At 32.6% G+C, this 19338-nt stretch overlaps 2 protein-coding genes across 5 annotated transcripts; both read right to left on the reverse strand.

The window, feature by feature from the left end:
• Positions 1-218: 218 nt before the first annotated feature.
• On the reverse strand, positions 219-3077 carry LOC141718102 (uncharacterized). Of its 3 annotated transcripts, none has more exons than XM_074520467.1 (4): positions 2842-3071; positions 2674-2740; positions 643-1475; positions 219-447 (listed from the first exon to the last, which is right to left on the reverse strand). In XM_074520467.1, the coding sequence occupies exons 1-3, from the start codon at positions 2890-2892 to the stop codon at positions 655-657; spliced, it is 939 nt and encodes a 312-aa protein (XP_074376568.1). In that variant the 5' UTR covers positions 2893-3071; the 3' UTR covers positions 219-447; positions 643-654. The 3 variants fall into 3 exon arrangements, with proteins under 3 accessions (XP_074376568.1, XP_074376569.1, XP_074376567.1); XM_074520468.1 differs by lacking the exon at positions 219-447 and having other exon boundaries at positions 462-1475; positions 2842-2894; positions 3005-3077; XM_074520466.1 differs by lacking the exon at positions 219-447 and having other exon boundaries at positions 462-1475.
• A 5171-nt stretch (positions 3078-8248) lies between these two features.
• On the reverse strand, positions 8249-18896 carry LOC141718103 (paired amphipathic helix protein Sin3-like 2). 2 transcript variants are annotated; one of them, XM_074520470.1, is made up of 22 exons: positions 18714-18896; positions 18553-18625; positions 17838-18005; positions 17556-17739; positions 17365-17466; positions 17079-17252; positions 16709-16985; positions 15370-15506; positions 14322-14397; positions 14205-14234; positions 13857-14050; positions 13611-13765; positions 13141-13268; positions 12807-13061; positions 11565-12122; positions 10755-11419; positions 10530-10630; positions 10316-10454; positions 10090-10242; positions 9820-9980; positions 9361-9472; positions 8249-8630 (listed from the first exon to the last, which is right to left on the reverse strand). In XM_074520470.1, the coding sequence occupies exons 2-22, from the start codon at positions 18621-18623 to the stop codon at positions 8499-8501; spliced, it is 3972 nt and encodes a 1323-aa protein (XP_074376571.1). In that variant the 5' UTR covers positions 18624-18625; positions 18714-18896; the 3' UTR covers positions 8249-8498. The 2 variants fall into 2 exon arrangements, with proteins under 2 accessions (XP_074376571.1, XP_074376570.1); XM_074520469.1 differs by having other exon boundaries at positions 16709-16988.
• Positions 18897-19338: the final 442 nt, after the last annotated feature.

Here is a 19338-nt window from a genome sequence, read left to right on the forward strand (position 1 = left end):
GAAAAATATTTCTCGACTCAAGATTTTGTTACAAATTTTTTGTTTTATTTTCCACAAAAAAAAAAAAATTTCTGTGTAAAACAATTTTTCTGAACCAATATCTTACCATTAAAATTATAATTATCATTTATCGCATAATACCTTGCACTTTTATATAAATGAGACGGAGTACTAAATAATCTTTTTACCGTATTCTGATCCAAAATAAAAAATATAAATTCTGGTTCATCTCAGCACCGATTTTAATAATAAAAATCTTAACACGAAGATTGTTAAGATGTGTACAAATATTGAATTGACAATAGTCAAATACTAAAAAACTTGATGAATGAACTTCAAATCATCAAAACTAAATGAGAGCCAAGTATGCTCCGTTGATTCAATGTACGCACTCTGTTTGCCACATGTTTTTTAAATTTTCACCAATCCTATGAACATAATATGAACCTAGAGCAGGAAAATGAAGAAGTTAGAAGCCGTATCTGGTTAATTGAAGCAGAGAATGATACTGTAATTCTTCTTACAAGTCTTGTATGTATATGAAACAGGTTTATATGGATTTATCACAGAGTGATTCTCATATCATATTATGAAACAAGAAACATCTACATGAATTCTTTTACAATTTATGAGCTCATTTACCAGCAAAACGAATCAAAATATCCATGTACGAAGACTTCCATATCTGGCTCTGCTTAGATCCACCTCTGAGTTGAATCCTAAATCCCCTTTGATGTGTTCATACTGCTTCCTGCATCCTGGGCATCTTGCATCGCCCTCGATGATTCTCTTGTGACAAAAAAGGCAGAGGTGGAACCCACAAGGACACGGAAGAAAACTTGAGTCTGTTGGATCCAAATCCTCATAGCATATTGGGCATGAAGATGGCTGAGGTTCGACGATTTGCCTAGCCCACGTGGCAGTGGCTCTCCTACTAGACCTCAACTTCTTGTAATTCTGCTTCACCAGGTTTGGAAGACTTTGAGGGCGGGAGGAATCATCTAACCGCCATGCTTGAGATTTCCCCAGAGCCCCAGATATCAATTTCTTACCCTCCTTTTCTTTGAAGGGGGTATAAGAATTCTGATTTACTGATCTAGGGTCAATTGAGCTATTATTCTTCATAGACTGAGGAGGAGAATCAATTGTTTGGTCATGGTGCTTCTCTGTAGCAAACAAGGCATCAGCAATAGTCTCCCAGTCATCCAGACAACTGTCCTCTTCGTTTTCACTAACACTGACAGAGCAACACCTGCTACTGGTACAGCTACAGCTACTATCAGGAAGATTACTGCTGCCAACTGGGCTACTCATGAAGGAGTCCAAATCGATTTCATGAATGCTTGACACCTCAATATCAACCTCCTTTAACTCTGAACTCTTGGATAATTTGTTATCCTCACCAGTCACCAGTGAGAACAGCGTAGGAGATATGCTCTGTCCATCTGAATCTGCTTTCTGTTCTTTATTCTTAACTGCATAATATCCAAACACACTTGTCAATTTCCAAGAAAATCAAGGCCTATGATAGGCAATGATATGTTGTCAACCCAGCAAGTGCTTTTTTCTGGTTTAAGAACTGTGAATATCATAAAGAAATAAATACAAACAAAGTCTGCTTAAAAAAGATACACAGACAGGGTCTAGCCGACTGGACATCTACAATGGTAAGTATATTGGCAATGGAAAGTTGGCATGATCCAGGGATTAAAACATAGAGAACAATAAAAGGATTCTTTACTATATTGATTGCATTATAAACCAAACACACTTTTAAAGATTTCCAAGAAAGCCAGGCAGGATGAGTGAAAAGCCATAACATTTTTGTCAATCCCAATGCATATTTTTCTCTTTACTTCTTTACTATCCTAAGCTCAACCTTCAGGTATTACACATATAATGTATCTTACAAATATAAAAGGAGTATAACTTTACATTTTATCATATCAAAAATATAGTTCCAAAATTTTACAAGAACTAATGCCTTTAACAATATCACTCTTGTTTTCCATTATCTATGCCTATGTACATGCACATGCAAGTATAAGCAAATCTTGGCATTAAAAATGACATAAAACTGAGTTGGGAAATCGTCACATTTACTATGTTCAATTCGAGTCACATTATGTTTATCACACTATCACAATAAGACAACACTACAACCGACTCTTTTGATTCCCATACATATGTTACCTCGAATCATAAGTGCATAGACTAGAAACATTCAAACACTTAACTAAGTAATCATCGACATTACAAAATACAAACCCAACCTTCAAATTTTTGCCAAAGATCATTCTTTTACAACACAATAAACTAAAAAGAATATATATATATATATATATATTACTCACCACATAGAGAATAGATTGTCAAGACAAATTTTATCTTTTTACAAATCTTCCACAAATAAATTTAATACACATCAAATAAAAACTTATTCAAACAAACACAAGATTAAATTTTTAAAAGAGACGCCTAGCTTCACAATTTCCAATTCAACAAAACAAAAAAACATAAAATCCAAAATCAATGAATACGAAAGCGATACAAACAATACAAATAACATCGCGCCTCCTCAACAACTATATACAAACACAAAAACACATGCATCACCATCATTTTAACAACAATACGATTATAAATACATTATATATACGTACACATACATACCTTGCGAGAGCCATTGTTCGCGGCGAACATCGAGCTTGCTCTGTTTGAGTTTCGCCAATCGGTTATTCTATAAATTCGAAAAAAAATAAAAAAAAATCTCAATACAAACACGAAATTAATACAAATGCATCGAAATTGAATTATAAACATAAATTCGTGTAAAATTACCCGTTTTTTCTTGCCAATGACAGCGTCTTTTTCGATCAAATCATAGGCCATGGCTGCGTTATTATGTGAAAATTAACTGAATTTCGAATATTAAAACCCTAATTTTAATGGAAGATAAAAAATATAGAGGAAGAATAAATAGATAGGATACATGTATACATACAAGTTTATAATAGGGAGGTAGGAAGGAGAGAAAAATGGGAGGATAAACTGAATTAAAAATCCCCTTTCTTTTCGCTCCTCTTCCTCTCTTTTCCTTTACTTTCTTTTATAACGTACACTCAATTACTATTTTACCCCCGTTGTTTATATTTTTTACAGCACAGCTGCGTAAATTATTTGTACACGTTACTTGCCCTCAGCCCACAGGCTTCAACACTAATTTAGCCCATGCCCATCAATTTTATAAATTCGGCGAGTTTCGTAATATTTGTTCGTTTGGTTCGAATTATAACTAACACAAATTCTACAAAAATACGAGATTCGTGATATTTTCAGAATTTATTACATTTCATAAAAATTAATAAATAAATTTGATTTCATTTGCTTCGGCTACCATTCTAATTTTGTTGAAGATAATCATTCAACTAAAGTAATAATTATACATGTGAGGTACATACGGACATAATAAAAATTTATTGAGATCACTGTTTTATCAGAGATTTTGGATAGCACATATATTTTATAATCAAAATACTATTAAATATATTATTTCATAAAATATTTTCTACGAATATCATTAATTTATTAAAATTGTTAAAGATCTTTTAAGTTTAATAAGTAAAATATGTACGTTTTGCAAACTGAACGAATATTCTACAAACTCAACATGTTTCGTAAAATAAAATATTTTGTTATGCTGCATACAATACATATATGATATTCAAGATTTTGAATAAAATAATGATCTTTACAGTACATAATTCTCAAAATAATACGTTTTGCAATGTTTTTATGCAAGATTTTACTTGTAGAACATAAGTGCTAACATGGTCTCTATAAATTTTACTCCATATGTATATATTAAATACTTTTTTAATAATTAAACTTATATACATTACAAAAAAATATTTATTTAAATAAATATCGAAAAACGATAATTAAATTCAAAATATTAGACAATTTGAGTTAAGTCCTCCCAGGTAAATATGTCAAATTTTATTCTTTGTTTTTGCCAAAATTAAAGTAGATTTCATTAATAATTTAAAAGTGATTTAATCGGCACAAACCCCCAATTGATCATGCAACCAGGTTGAAAAATAAATAAGACTAAATAATCACCCGTTTTGTTTCCGGATTACTTAACAAACTGAATATAAATATCCTGAAAATTAAAAATGAAGGTAATGATTTTCCGGGCAATCCAGCATGTATCTCCTCCAAAAATAGTAACTTCACAATTGACACTCACGTTCATTTCATTGATAGTACAATATTCAGAGGACTCGGTTGCAACAACCGAGTTTAGAGACCTTGTGTTATGAACTACGGATGTATAGACGAACCGCTCAACCGCATTCAACCGAAGCGCATTTTTTGGATAATCGTGAAACGCGTGTTGGTTGTGAATTTAAATTTTAAAAACCACTCATTCGCGGTTTGGATGCGGTTTTAAATTTTTGAAAATCGCAACAGCAACTCGCAACATGTATTTATAATAAAATATATTGCCAAAAATGTAGTTGATATCATATAAAATAATAAGTATACGCATTTATAAACTAATTTTAGGTTAATGTTAAGATTTCGTTCAGAAGATTCACAATTATTATAAGATATATAACCCAAATAAATGAAAAATATAATCTAACATGTAAATTTAATTTTAATCCTTAATTTTTTCTTTTCTCTCACCTCCATATTTTTGTATGTTTTAATATCATTGCTCCACACGGAGCATTAATTTGTATTTTATTTTTGAATGTAAATTTTCACATAACTTAAACTTGAATTTATTAATATTTCGATATATTTTTTTCAAATTATTATCTATTTTAAAATAAGTGGTTGAACCGCAAACCGATCCGCAATAACCGCAAATTCGCAACCGCAATCGACGCGGTTAACCGCAACCGCAAATACGCTTGCACATTGCAATTTTTAAAACCGCTATTCGCGGTTTGGTTTGACTTTTACCCTAAAACTGATTCAATCCGATCCGAATCGCATACTCCCCTATTATGAACACATATTTTCTTAGAGGAGTGCGCACATGCGATTTTCACCACTGTGCATAGCGCGCCCCAACTATCTAACTGTCGGATACCAGATATAGACTTATCGAAAGTGTTGTTGATCGAGATATCCAAATCTATCAATACACCGTCAAAGTAATTTTCAACACAACCACCACATCGCTTAAAACGAGACATATTGAATAAAGTGAGACAATCAAATATACAAATAATAATTTAAACAAAACAAAACGAAAATCCAAAGTTTAAAGAGTTCGGAATAACACCAAATATTAATATGTTGTTAGAATAGAGATTTTGAATCCAAAAACTGAATTTTATTATAAAATCTGAACTCTTATTTTAATAGATTTGAAAACTAAAGTGAAGTATTTTAATGAATTTTTCGAGTTTTCTAAAACAAATCTCGATTTTTTTGAAGGAAAAGTAAGCAATAGGAGAAGATGAAAATGAAAATGGGTAGAAAGGATGAAAAATGATGTGTGAAGGATAAAATTAGAAGGTGGGGCGGCCATATATTGTACGATAGAGAAAAGAGAGCACTTGTGTTTTTTGCAACTTAATGAATTTTAATTAACCAGAAATGGAACCCAAAATTAATTCTCAAAATGATTTTTTATCAAATTTTAATTTTAAGAATTGACTTTGAGACGTTATTTATGATGAATAGTCAAATTAATTTTGATATTACCGACTAACAAAGATAATTCTCATCATGATTAGAGTTCGACATTTCACAACCTTGTAAATTTTTGCATCAAGATTTCAATCAAAAATTGATAATTCAGTTCCTAAATTTCAATTCCTTTTCCGATTCACGTATACTAACTTTTCATTTAATAAAAGGTACGTAAATCGATAATTTATTTCTAAATTTCAATTTCTTGGGAGATTGACATGTACTGGGTTTTCATCTAGTAAAATGTATGTATTCTTCAATTTTTGATACTTTATTTGTACATACTTCTTTATATGTTCTGTTTTATCACATATAATATTATCGTTCACTAAATCGAGTGTTTTTACAAAAATATTTTTTCTAACAATAATTTCCCTATTCTTTTAGAACAATGACATGAGTGCGTACATCTTATCTCAACAAACATTTAAATGGAATACGTTTGATTTAATTTAGTCAATTAAATTAATTTAGCCTCCTCGATACAATGAGCTTTAAATTTAACCTTTGAATATTGAAATTATTGACAAATTTAATTAATAGTGTATCAAAATACAATAATCATAAAAGAATGGGGAATATTTTAAAAAGGACGACATTCATGAATTTAAATTATCTATATATATAATATCAATTAAATCGGTACAGATTTAAAACTTGTTTTTTTAAATTACGTTTATAACTTTACAACCCGGACCAACTTCTAATTAACTTTTCTATTTAAGTTGATTCGAATCGCATAAATTGTATTTTGACATAATAATCAAACCAAACAAATAAAATTTATAATTATCGATAAAAAGCAAATTAAATTCAAAAGAATACACAGTTTGGTTTCAATGTTATAAAAATTGATAATCGGAATAAATCGGTTAAGATATCTATTTAGGATTAATCAGATGATCGGGGATTAAAAAAAATCAGATGCATTTTAACTTTTTATTTTTTTTAATTTTAATATTCTTATTTTAGTAGTAATTTATGCGTTAATATATATATTAAGCATATTATATAAATTATGGTTATTTAAATTTAATTAAAATTTTATTTTATATATAATAATTTATTTGAAATATACTGATCAAGAAGAATACATAGGATTAACCGAATTTCAGCTCGATCATGTGCTTTGCAGATAATTAATCAATGAAATCGAAAAATTTTATAACCATAAATCAGTTGCGTATTTGAACAAATTAAGTTCATTAAAAACCAATGCAACTTTATAATCCAAATTAACATAAGAAAGCAAATCAATCAAAAATATACTTTTTACATATAAAAAACTCTTTCATCCTTCAAACTTATAATATTATAAGTTTCTAATTACAAAATAAATAGTTACTACAAACTCCTAAACCCTTCTTCCTATTGCTCCAATTATATGCTGCGGAAAACCTCCACTACATAAGTGGACTTTTCGCAGTATGATAATATCTTATGAAACCCCACTTACGTATATTAGAGCTTTCGTACTCACCTCTAAAAATTTTCAATTACATATAAAATAGGCTTCAATATTTTACCGAAATATTCATCACAAGATGATGACAACTTTTAATAATATCTCGTACATTTGAATTTGTTATTGTTAAATCCTCCGCATTTTTGCTAATTTTATACAATGTCGAAAACCATCTTCACATGTAACTCCTCCAACAAATTTTAGCCAAAAAATACCAACGAGTCTTCTAAAAAATATTAAAAAAATGAGATTTTTTTCTTTCTAATTTGCTATTTCTTTAAGTTTGCATAACTATGGAAACTTTTAGAAAAAAGTCCCACTTTATAAAAATAACTTAAGAATATTTACATACTAACTTATATTTGAAGATTTTGTTGCATCACAAGTACATTAAGATAAAAGAATATTCAATAAAAACTTCTCTATCTTTTATTTTGACAGGATAGCAACATTTATATCAAATTGAATCATTAAATGAAAATATATTATTTATTTATACATAGGCAAAATCATAATCTTATAATTTTTTTGAGAATGAAGTTATGAGACTACCTCGGAATTTTTTTATATAAGATACACAATCAAATTATCTTATTTTTGTGATTATCTTATTTTTGGGCATCTTCAATTAAATAATCATTCACTTTCCTTAGTACGCAATAAGGCATACATCCTATTATTCTATTTCCTTTATACAGATACATCTTACATCTGATTTTAGCCATGACAAGTGTCATGTTTTCGTTGACTTTTTTAATATTACTCAAGTAACTCTTTCCCGGGTAACCTAAGAAATTTTGTAATATTTATAAAGCTTTAGCTAAATACAAATTTAAACAACACATAAATTCATTTGACTCTGGGAAGTGAGTGACAAAATCTACCAATCTGCAATTCCCATATCCTGTTTGGCAACAATCTTATACTCGGGCTTGTATCATCAAATTCTACAAGATTAGAGTCATATTATATTTTTATATCCCTGCATTCCATGTAAAAATCATGGTAGCATAGCTTCCTAAACCGTTAAACATGGTTGTAATGCTATTACCAGCTTAATGGTCGATAAACTTCTAATTGTAGGTCATATATTTATAATATTAACCTCTAGTAACTATAGCTTCTTTCGACAACATTCTTCCACAATTCTACTACTACAAAGTTACATTGACTATGAATCTTACTTTAAAACAAAAAACTGGCACTTGGCCACTTGGGTATTTAAAAATCTGTATGATTCAAAAACAAAGTAGTACAACAAATGAAATGACCTACCTCGTCCGAACTGTATCAAAATGGCAAACAAAGAAATTATATATCATATTGAAGCTGTTAAGAAACGGTGGAACTTTTGCACTTTTGCGTCAGCCTGGTCAGACAATGTAGACAATTTTCTTCTGTTTCTTCTTTCGCGATAGATGAGATCTTCCGTGTCTAGGACATAGGATATCTGCAGCACAACATGACAACAATTGAGATAATATATTGCCCATATTTTCTACTTGATACTGCATTAAAAAAAAACTATCTTTGAGAGCATTTTTACGATTTTAGGGGAGGTATATTCTGTTTTCTAGACAGTATCCCACACTTTGATCAATGTGAAGTATTTTGTGTTACAAACATGTCTGAAAATAAATGGCCCAATCAACTTCAAGGGGTTTAAAGTAACATGTGAAACTAGCATATACTGAGCATGATCACATTGAGCATCTAAAAAAATAAATGTCAAACAAGTGACCGAAAAATAATTGTCTCGCTCACTCAAATTTAACCAAGTTACCTCTATAAGGTTAATATACCATCAAAATTCAAAATAAGAAATTCACGATCTTAAATTTCCCGCTACAACTTGACCTCCTCTATTTTAAGGTGAAGACCAACTGAATGAAAAAAAATTGGAGGCTAATCTCATTGCTACACTAGTTACTAAAACACTAAGCTAAATATTATGTGAACTGAACCATATAAGCAACAAGATCCAATAAAAGCAGCAGGGCGCATATGGAGAAAAAAATGCTGACCCACGTGAAACAGAGAAAGTGATGGGAAAAAAGTCTTATATATCCAGTGCCCAAAAAACGAATGGAAAAAAAAGTTCATTATTTTGATAAACATCATGGCTAGGCATCTTAACAAATAAAAACACCACCTAGAAAATACTAAAGGTACAAAAATACCTTTGATGAGTTACAAGCCATCTTGCACTCTAAGCCATTCACCACTTTGACATCTTCCATAGCAATGCCTAAAGCAGAATTTTCATCATGGTCCGCATACAAGCGTTTATTCCTGCATATATATTACAGTATTATTAACATGTCGCATGTACAATCAATCAAAAATAAGTCTTCAGTGATGCGAGACTCATTTATTAGTGGCTTCAGAATCTATAGAGCAAAACCACAAGATCATCCAACCAAAAATAACCATACAGACACATGCCATAATATGTGAGAGGGTCTTTAAGCAGTATACAGATTACTTATAAGTATCTCCTACTTATATCAGTTGTCGCCTGTACAGCTATTTTAATCTTCCAGTATCCCTGTCATATATATAATTCTTCTATGTGTTTTGCGTTCAGTGAAATATTGGTGCTTTGTGCATGCTAATTTCAGATATTTATACGTTGGTACCTTTGCAATATGATTCCGTCGGAATCCTTATTGATAGGAATCGACAAATAATCATCATTAAGATAAGCTGCAAAATTAGGATCCATGGATACTGCAACCACCTCTTTCTTTTCATTTCCATCATCCATAAGCTGTATTGACATATGCGACTGGGCCGACGTCTGAAGAAATCGAAGGAAAAATCATTTCACATTAGCCCGTAATAATTAAGATATAGGTATAACTGATTCCAGAATCTAAACGAACGATTTAAAGGAGCAGAAGACGTACACATTCAAATCGGTATATGTTTTCATCATGGAGAAGGACATGTGCATTTTCATAATAAACTGAATCAACATATTTATCAGATTTTCGTGATTTCTCGTACTCATTCAATTGGAGCAGCTTGCTATCCATCTCCTCACTTGCAACAGTTTGAAGCTGTGACAGAAGTATTAAACTTAAAAAGGCATTTGACAACAATGTATTGTGGATGATCTGTTTATAAAATTACCTGTTTAACAATCTTATATATCAATTTGTCCAGAGTAAACAGCACATAAGCCTGATTACCGATAATTGCTCGGCAATCATCCTCAAACTTTGCATTATCAGATGAGCCATCAAGCAAATCATATAATGCACCCAGAAACCTAAATTAAATTTATACCCAAAAAAATTAGTATGCATCAGAGTGCTTAAGGAGTGAAGAATACCATCATAGTCACCTGGAATATAGGTCAGCTGGACAAGCATCATTCACATTTCTCATTTTTGGTTCCCCCGAAGAAGAATGTCTCTTCGCAAATAACAATCTTTCATACATTATCTAGCAACAAATAACACAAAAACCTTATCTATTATTTCAACAAAATACAAAGGTAAGAAAGAAACCACAATCACACACACACATCAAGGATCAGATATAAAAAATGAAAATACCCTAATCTTACCTGGTGAAGACGGAAAAGCACATAAAATGCATCATTCCCATAGAAAACCTTGGAACTTTTTCCTGTATCACGTAATGCAGACGAAACATGCTTTGCCAGAGGTTTTGAGGTTAGCAGAAACTTCTCAGATGATGGTGATAAAAGTCCATCTTCTTCAGTAACTGCATCATCCAAACCCTCAGCTTCACATTCACTTTCACCTTTACAATCATTTTCATCATGGTCTCCATCTTCCTCTTCATTCTCTTCATGGGAGCGCTCATCAGCAGCTGACTCGCTGCCGGAAACATCTTCACCAGCCTCAGAAACATTTTCGCTGTTCTCGTCATCAGCATCTGCATCATTCTCTCTAACATGCTGACAAGAGGTGTCTTCACCAGTCCTTGCCTCATGCCTTGTAGTTTCTGCACTTCTCTCTGCAACAGAAACATCCTCTTCAAAATCACCGGTAGGTGACAGCTCCCCTTCTTCTTTTTCGACCTTAGAAGCATCAACTAAATCTTCCTTGCACTTGGGCACACTGGGGACATCTGTCAGAACCCCACTTACGGCTGCACTTGTGACTGATCTCAAAACATCAAGATTGTGCATGTCATTGATTTCACAAGCTATTCCCTGACCATTTTCACTAGCATGGATACTAGGCCTCTGAGCTACATCATGCCCTGGAACATTAAAAGGTCTTGATATAAAATAAACAAATAAAGCAAACATATAAAGACATTATACATTTGTCTAAATATCATGGATATAACATAATAAGAAGACTAGGAAATATAAATTCCATGCACATTCCGCCAGGATTTGTACCTGCTTTAACAAGTGCTGCATCCGAACTGGCTAAACGCTTAGCACAAGTAGATGTCCCATTAACATTTGCAAGGTCTAGAGCTTTTTGTAAACCAACTCCATCACCTTCGACAGATATATCCGCACTTAATATGCAGGCATTGCTAGCTTGCTTTAGATCTGGGGACACATCTCCATTGGGCAAAGTTTTTGCTTCTTTCAAGTTAATAGCTTCAGGATCAGCGGCACTAGGGCTTCCATCTTTTTCTTTGATGTCTGTTTCATCACTTTGCATTGCATCAGAATCCTCAGGATCAAGGGGCCGCGAAGGAACACTCAACATGGGCTCCAAAAATGTACTCCAAAGCCTCATAGCCTTTTTTGACTGCTCTTTGGTTGCACAAATTTCGTCACACGAATACTTTATAAGCTTATAGAAGTCTTCATGAATCTTAACATCAGAGTAGTCAAATTCAAGATCTGGAGTTATAGGATGTCTGCACGCAGCAGATACGTTGAGAAGCATACTATCCTCCTGCTTTCTTTTCTCCTTTAGTTCTTTAACTTCAGTCACTAATGCTGCATGTCAAAGCAGAACAATGAAGCAGGAAGCAATTAAACATCAAGAAATGAACTTTTCCAAAATATGTAAAGCCAAAATTAAAATGGCCATATTAATTACAAGAGAGAAAATGGTTCATCCTCGGTATATATTCTAAAAACAAAGACGAAATGGCACTTTAAGCGATTAATATGTGCCATCATTAATACAAACACTTGCCAGAAACCTTATGAAAAGAAATATACTTCACGTTACTTGATTAAAAACTGAAACATATCAACAATACAAAGCCACTTCTCAATGATGATATCTGTAAGCCACGTAGAATTAGAAACACAGACAATGGTACTAAATATGACACTTGCATATGTTAACGGTAAGTAGGTAGGTGCTGGTATCTACATTGGACAAAAAACAAAAAAAAAAACTTGAACTTAACAGATATTCTGATGCATCTGTTTATGTATCCGTCATTGTGCATGCTTGTTAACTTCCATTTTTACCTTTCTTGAAATTTTAATTTTTTAGCAACAATAACTGCCTAAAAGCCATGTCATAACTTGGTCCAAAAATTAATAACTATGATTGCTAATGCACTGAGCCATAATTTGTTTAAGCTAGTTTATAAAAAAGGAAATTACCAAGTAACACCCAACAATAATGTCTATCAACAACGAATACCAGGGAAATTTTTTACTTACATTTTGTGCTCAAATTCTTTGAATCTTGCTGCTTGAAATAGAAACTACGGTGATCAAGCGACTTGTAATGATTCTTAGCATAGATTTCAGCCCAAACTTTATTGAAATCTAACCGACACTTCGACCACTCCTCTTGTTTCTGCTTCAGGCGTATTAATATAACAGGCAAAGAAAGGGATGTATTTTTACGTAATATATCCAAAACATCCAGTCCATGATCACCATATAAACGTTCAATGCACCTAAAATTAAGGGCTAAAAAAGGGGAAAACAATGACATTAGCATTTAATAATAGTTATAGCTGAGAGTGGAATAATAAAAGCAATATTAAACCTGAGAAGTGGTCTTCCACGCAGATAGTGCTCTCAGAATTTATAGAATTTTTGTTCATGATGTTCAGCAACTCCTCCGCACGCTTAGCAGTTGCAGTCACAGATTCCAGCAACATATCGAGCTCAAACCTGGAATAATCAGAAAAGGTTTAAAATGCCAGGTAGCCAAGCAGAAACAGCATCGCAACATTGGTTGACGAGTCAAATACTTTATAAATTTGAACCACCACGGGATGGTGTCATTTCAATAAATTCATAGTAACTTTATATGGAAGTGAGAAGGAAAAGTAGAACTTTGTCATATCTTAACTAAATATTTCATAAACTATACATCAAACTTGATATTTGAAATTATTCTACCTTGCCACAACAAGATTTGGAAACTGTGAAACTTGACAAATCAACAATTCGTCAAAACAAATTAGAATATGACACTGACAGATAAACGATAGATACAGGTAGACATTGTACCTATCATCTTCACATCTAAACAGACTCTCTTCATATTGGTTTCTGCGCATATGTTTGAAAGAGTAATCCTCACTACCTGAAGTCACAGATACCCAGTGATCATTCAGTACCTGTGCTCCCAGCTCTGATTTCTGGCTTGCCAATGGTATTGGATACTGAAAAAGAGAAAAGTTTAAGCACTACTAAGCAACCAACACAAGAACAGTAGTTTCCACAAGAAAACAGAAAAGATTGACATAATCCTACATCATCAGGAAGAAGCCTGTAACTAGGAGTACACCGTTGACAGCTAGTGAGATCCAGCTCTTGTATGGATTTTCCCCAATATTTCTCCTTCACCCTATCCCTTTCTTTAATTAAATCTATGTCACGTCGAGGATCCCTTTCTCTTTCCTCTACCTTCAGTGTTTTGGATGCAAATCCTTCAGTCCAGAAATGTTCTGCAATCATTTAATGACTTCAGCAGGATTCTCATTACATTAATCAAGAAAAAAATTTAGCATTTGAACTGGTATTCATCTACATGCTGCAATCATAAAAGTAAAACCTAATGTGCTGCCATAAAATAATAACAACCAGAAATCAAAAACATACTTTTGCTCATTACCCCAGCAAGGAATCCATCTGCAAAAGTGGATTACAAAAGATTAAAAAAAAAGGTGTAGACAGATACAAAATGAACAATTCAGCAACTCTTTTCATAAAAATTACCAGTTCCTTCGCATAGTTCCAGAAAATCCTTGAACCCTTCCATAAGATCTGTGTCTTTTCCAATTAAATCTGCAACCTGAAAAGTAAAAGTATTTTAAACCACTTCAAAACAAAGAAACTCTTTTACTTGCGTTATAGAAGTTCAATAAATCTGCAGTTGAGTTTTAGCATCTAGCAGTCATTAAACCTATTACTAAGAAAACAGAGTCCGATTGTGATTTTTTGTGTTTCTATAATTTCAAACCACTTCAAAACAAAGAAACTCTTTTACTTGCATTACAAAAGTTTAATAGATCGGCAGTTGAGTTTTAGCATCTATCAGTCATTAAACCTATTACTAACAAAACAGAGTCCGATTGTGATTTTTTGTGTTTCTATCATTTCATGCCTACTTATGTTTGACTGAACCCAAAACAGGGACAGATAAATTCTTTAAAAACAATACAGCAAGAAGACTTGTTGATTAAACAAGAATAGCAAGTCCAATAAATTCCAATGAAAAGATATTGAAATACTTTCAATTCAATGTGACAAACACATTGAATCTAAACCAATGGCCATATATTAACATCTCTGAGGTCTCTATTTGTTAAGCATGTTGCACAACCATATATAACTCAACAAATTGAATTACTGTATAGTTTGTTGGAAGTGAAAAATTACAAGGCAGCATTTCTTACTCGGAATAAAAAATGGCCAATTCCCTTAATTGTTTTAGACAAACAAATGCAATGAGACAAGCAAAACATTTCCGACACATAGTAAGCTTGATATATGATGAAAAACAAGGTCCATCGACCGAAGCGTAAAAGGGCGTACTGGGAGTCAAGGTGGTATCATGATCTGTGCTCATCAAGTTCAATATCTATGTCACATGTTTTGGGAAAGATGGACTGAAATTAAAATACATCCTCATTTATTTGCCAAAATTACGTTTGGACAAACAATATATAAACAAAACTGCAGATAACTATTACAACTCGAATTACTCATCAAACTGCTCTATAAATTAGGGGTTAGCAACAGTTACAGTTGAACAGAAACTTACCAAACCCTGTAATTCACTTCTTGTTATTATATCGGTGCTATAAATATGAAGACACTTCAAGAACGCCTGGTAATCTGCTGGACTTCGTAGTCTCTCCTTCACTTTTTCACAAAAAATGAATTCTTGCTTGTAAATACCTGGCATGGAAAAGAGTATTTGATGGTAACACACGAGAAATTTTTTGCAATAATTTAGTAGTGTTTATGATATCACTAAGCCATTATAAGATAGTGGTAGTGACATATTTCTTTCCAGTAATTTGCTCTATTTCAATTGAATAGTAAAGAAAATCTATACCGGGGTTGTTAGATAATTTACTGCTAAATAGAAAGGTGTAACTAATAACCACAATCTAAAGCATAGGGATGGCAAAATAATCCGATCCGACGGATACCCGATCCGAAACCCGAAATTTTGGATATACCGAACCCATTTTTTTGGATTTGGATATGGATTTAATTTTTAAACCCGAAAATTTTTGGATTTGGATTTGGATATTAGGTATACCGATCCAAAACCCGATCCGAAATCCGAATCGCTATCCGAACCCGATCCGAACCCGAAATCCGAAAAAACCCGAATTATTAAATATATACATATATATATTAATTATTAATTATATATATAATATTAGAATTTATATATTACGCATTATAATATTATATTATATATATTCTATAATTTACCTTATACATATTATTATATAATTTTTAGAACATATATTTTATATTTATGTTAAAAAATAACCAAATATAAAGTTTAATTAATATAATTATTCAATCATTTAAACAGTTGATAAGGTTTATAAGGTTAACAAAACATGTTTTAGTAATAAATCTAAAAAACTGGATATCAATTGAGTTGATTTTTTAAATATTAGCTATACATATAATAACATAATTAATGATGTGGTGGAGTGGTTGAAGATGACACATTAAAACTCTTTCTCTACAAGTCGTGTGTTCGATCCCAAACACTTGCAATATCAATAATTATACAAATTTTCAGATTTCGGGTTCGGGTTTCGGGTTCGGGTATGAATATCCACTTCAAAAAATTTCGGGTTTCGGGTATACCCGAATCTGATCCGAAATCCGATGGATCGGGTTCGGGTATTCATTTTCGGGTATTTTTCGGGTTCGGGTCGGGGTCGGGTTCGGGTATGGTTAAAATTTTCAGGTTTGGATATGGATTCTGCAATACCCGACCCGATTGCCATCCCTACTAAAGCATAGCTGGTTAACAAGGTTAAACCCCGCTATTTGCACCTGAAAATGGGAGGCAACAAAACATGACATATAAAAAGCATAGCTAGTTAACATGATCACAATTAACTCACTTTTTAAGGAATCTGTATCATCGTATGGGCCCGAAAAATGATCCCCTCCAAAGCCATCCACCTTCCTAGAAGATTTCCTTTTCTCAGGTGTACGATGCATGTCTTGCTCAGAATCTCTAAAATCTTGATCGCGATTCCTCCTGTCAAGGTTAATCTTTTCAGATCTCCTTCTCTGCTCTTTGTGCAACTTTATCATTGTTTTCTCATCTAAATCAGGATGCTCAAGATTTGGATCATGCTCAGTGTGAGGAGCAATAATTCTGTCCCGCTGAAAACGCTGCTGTGAAAGAATAGCAAGGATCCTTACTTCACTAAAAAGTAATGAAATAAAAAACCAAAGCAACAAAAAATAACAATGTGAAAAATCCACCTTATCCATTGGTGTGCCTCTCTGTGCTAACACAGCAGAACTGCGCTCATCATAGCGATTCAACAGTTGCCTGCCAACTGAAGCATTGTGTGCTGATGCAACTGCTGAAGCATCAGGTAAAAATCTTATGAACTCGTCAAGCAAATCTGGATGATCATCAAAAAGTGCAGCAACCTGCAATTTATTTTTTGATGAAACATTACAAAAATATATTCGGCATAAACACTGGAGATAGAAGAAGGTACATCTTTAATAGATATATACAAAACCATTTACATATCTTTACCTCATGGTAGACCTCTTCAATACCCTTATGCTCCTTTCTGTACATGTTCAGTATGTCTAGAAAAGATTTGTACACATGATCATCATCATTTTGAAATCTTTTCTGTAAAAAAAATGACAGGAGTCAGTAAGCCAAGCCCATACAATCAAAATCAGAGTTAGTAACTTGCAGTCATATAATGCCTGTTCCACCTTTATCTTGTTTACAAAACTTATAGCCTCTTCAAACTCAACAGTTTTCTTTGGCGGAGCCTCTCCTTCCTCAATAACCGTAATTTCATAGCCTTTAGGTAAGAATGTATTGAAACCAAAAATAAGATTATTGTGCCCTCTAAACAAATCTTTCACCCTCGCAATGACACCAGTAGTATCAATTCTGCAAGAAATTAGCATGCCCAAAATTAAAAAAACAAGCTTTTTAAAAGACCGTCTAAAAAATGATACACAATCATGTCCATGGTGCAACATGCTTACCTTTGAGCCTTAAAATCTTTCATTACATCAAGAAAAGTGTCATATTTCTCTCTCTGATCATGAAACATGTCCTTAACTTCCTTCAAATAACTCAATGCATCATTGGTCGTAAGTCTTTGTGCTGCAGGACCTGCACTTCCTCCTCCCGCAGCATGAGGTTGAGCATATCTTAACCACCACCAAAAAGAGAGGGGCAAAGTTAGCAAAAATTTTACTTTATACCTGGATTGTAATACAGTTCATCCGTTTTACAAAAAACAACACATACGACACCACAACTTCATACTTCCTGATTGCAGTACACTGTAGCACCACGCTCAGTTTAAATTCAATCTATAACATGTTAATTACTTCATTTACATATCTCGATAAAATCATCCAATAATACATTAAAAATGAACAAAAATCCAAAGTAACCTAAAACAAGAACCAATTACAAAATTAACAAGAAGCAACGCAATAACCAACATCCGAATTCAAAAAGTCGACAAATTTCACAACTAAAAACACATAGACAACACAAATCAACACTTGCATGTTCACATACACAATCTCAACCTCCAACAATCACATCCACACATCAAACAAATCACAAACACACACAACAATTACACACACATAAAAAACAATCACTATATCACAATTACACACACACAAACACACAAAAACACGCAACATCAACAATCAGTAAGAAGCAAAAGGCAAGGGAGCTTACGGTTCAGCACGAGAAGAACCGAAAGAGCGTTTAAATTGCGAATTAACATAATCATCTCGAAAGCGCTTCATTTCTGCAAATCAATTAAAACAATAATAATAATAAAAAAAAACAATTCAAATGAAACAATTGAACAATTAACAAACAATTAAAAGACGTACCGTACAATAAAAGGAGAAAAAAGTGATAGATCTATGTGAATAACAGTTCAAACATGTATGAGATTGTGTAAAAACAAGATCGAAAAATTTGTAAAGGAGAAGTAGTTTTGCATTTTGGGGGAGAGAAAGAAAGAAAGAAATATATAATTTGTAAGAACGTGATAGTGTATGTATATGTAATGTTGGTACTAATCCTTTATTATGCAGCTTATATATTCGAAAATGTTGCCGATTTTATTTCAGCTTTTTATATGGTTGGGCAGTTTGGGCTTTGAATTTTTAGTGATTGTGAAGCCCAGTAAGGATGTGGTTTGGGGGTTTTTGTGGATATGTTTAGGGCACACTTGATGAATTTGTCAAACCTCATGTTGCACGCCACGCTCCTGCTTTGCTACTTTGGTTTCGGTAAACTTCCCCCGTTTTAAATTTTTTTATAATTTTTTTAAAAACAAAATTCAAGATAATTGTTTGCATAGTTTTAAAACAGAATAAAATTACTACGTATTCTATTTCATTAATACTTATATAATTGACTGCCCAATTTTTTATCTTCTTTCTTCTTTGTCTCGAATTTTAGCCAACTATTTTAAATAGGGCTGAACATAAATTACTCAAACCGACCGAA

This window comes from Apium graveolens, chromosome 4, assembly GCF_009905375.1.
Source record: "Apium graveolens cultivar Ventura chromosome 4, ASM990537v1, whole genome shotgun sequence".
Lineage (NCBI taxonomy): Eukaryota > Viridiplantae > Streptophyta > Magnoliopsida > Apiales > Apiaceae > Apium > Apium graveolens.

Coding starts and splice junctions, on each gene's coding strand:
- LOC141718102 (XM_074520467.1), bottom strand. CDS start 2,892: ATGGCCTATGATTTGATCGAAAAAGACGCTGTCATTGGCAAGAAAAAA. Junction 2,741..2,841: donor TCATTGGCAAGAAAAAACGG/GTAATTTTACAC, acceptor TCGAATTTATAG/AATAACCGATTGGCGAAACT. Junction 1,476..2,673: donor CGAACAATGGCTCTCGCAAG/GTATGTATGTGT, acceptor GATATTATGCAG/TTAAGAATAAAGAACAGAAA.
- LOC141718103 (XM_074520469.1), bottom strand. CDS start 18,623: ATGAAGCGCTTTCGAGATGATTATGTTAATTCGCAATTTAAACGCTCT. Junction 17,740..17,837: donor AAAGATTTTAAGGCTCAAAG/GTAAGCATGTTG, acceptor AATTTCTTGCAG/AATTGATACTACTGGTGTCA. Junction 17,467..17,555: donor GTTTTGTAAACAAGATAAAG/GTGGAACAGGCA, acceptor TTTTTTTTACAG/AAAAGATTTCAAAATGATGA.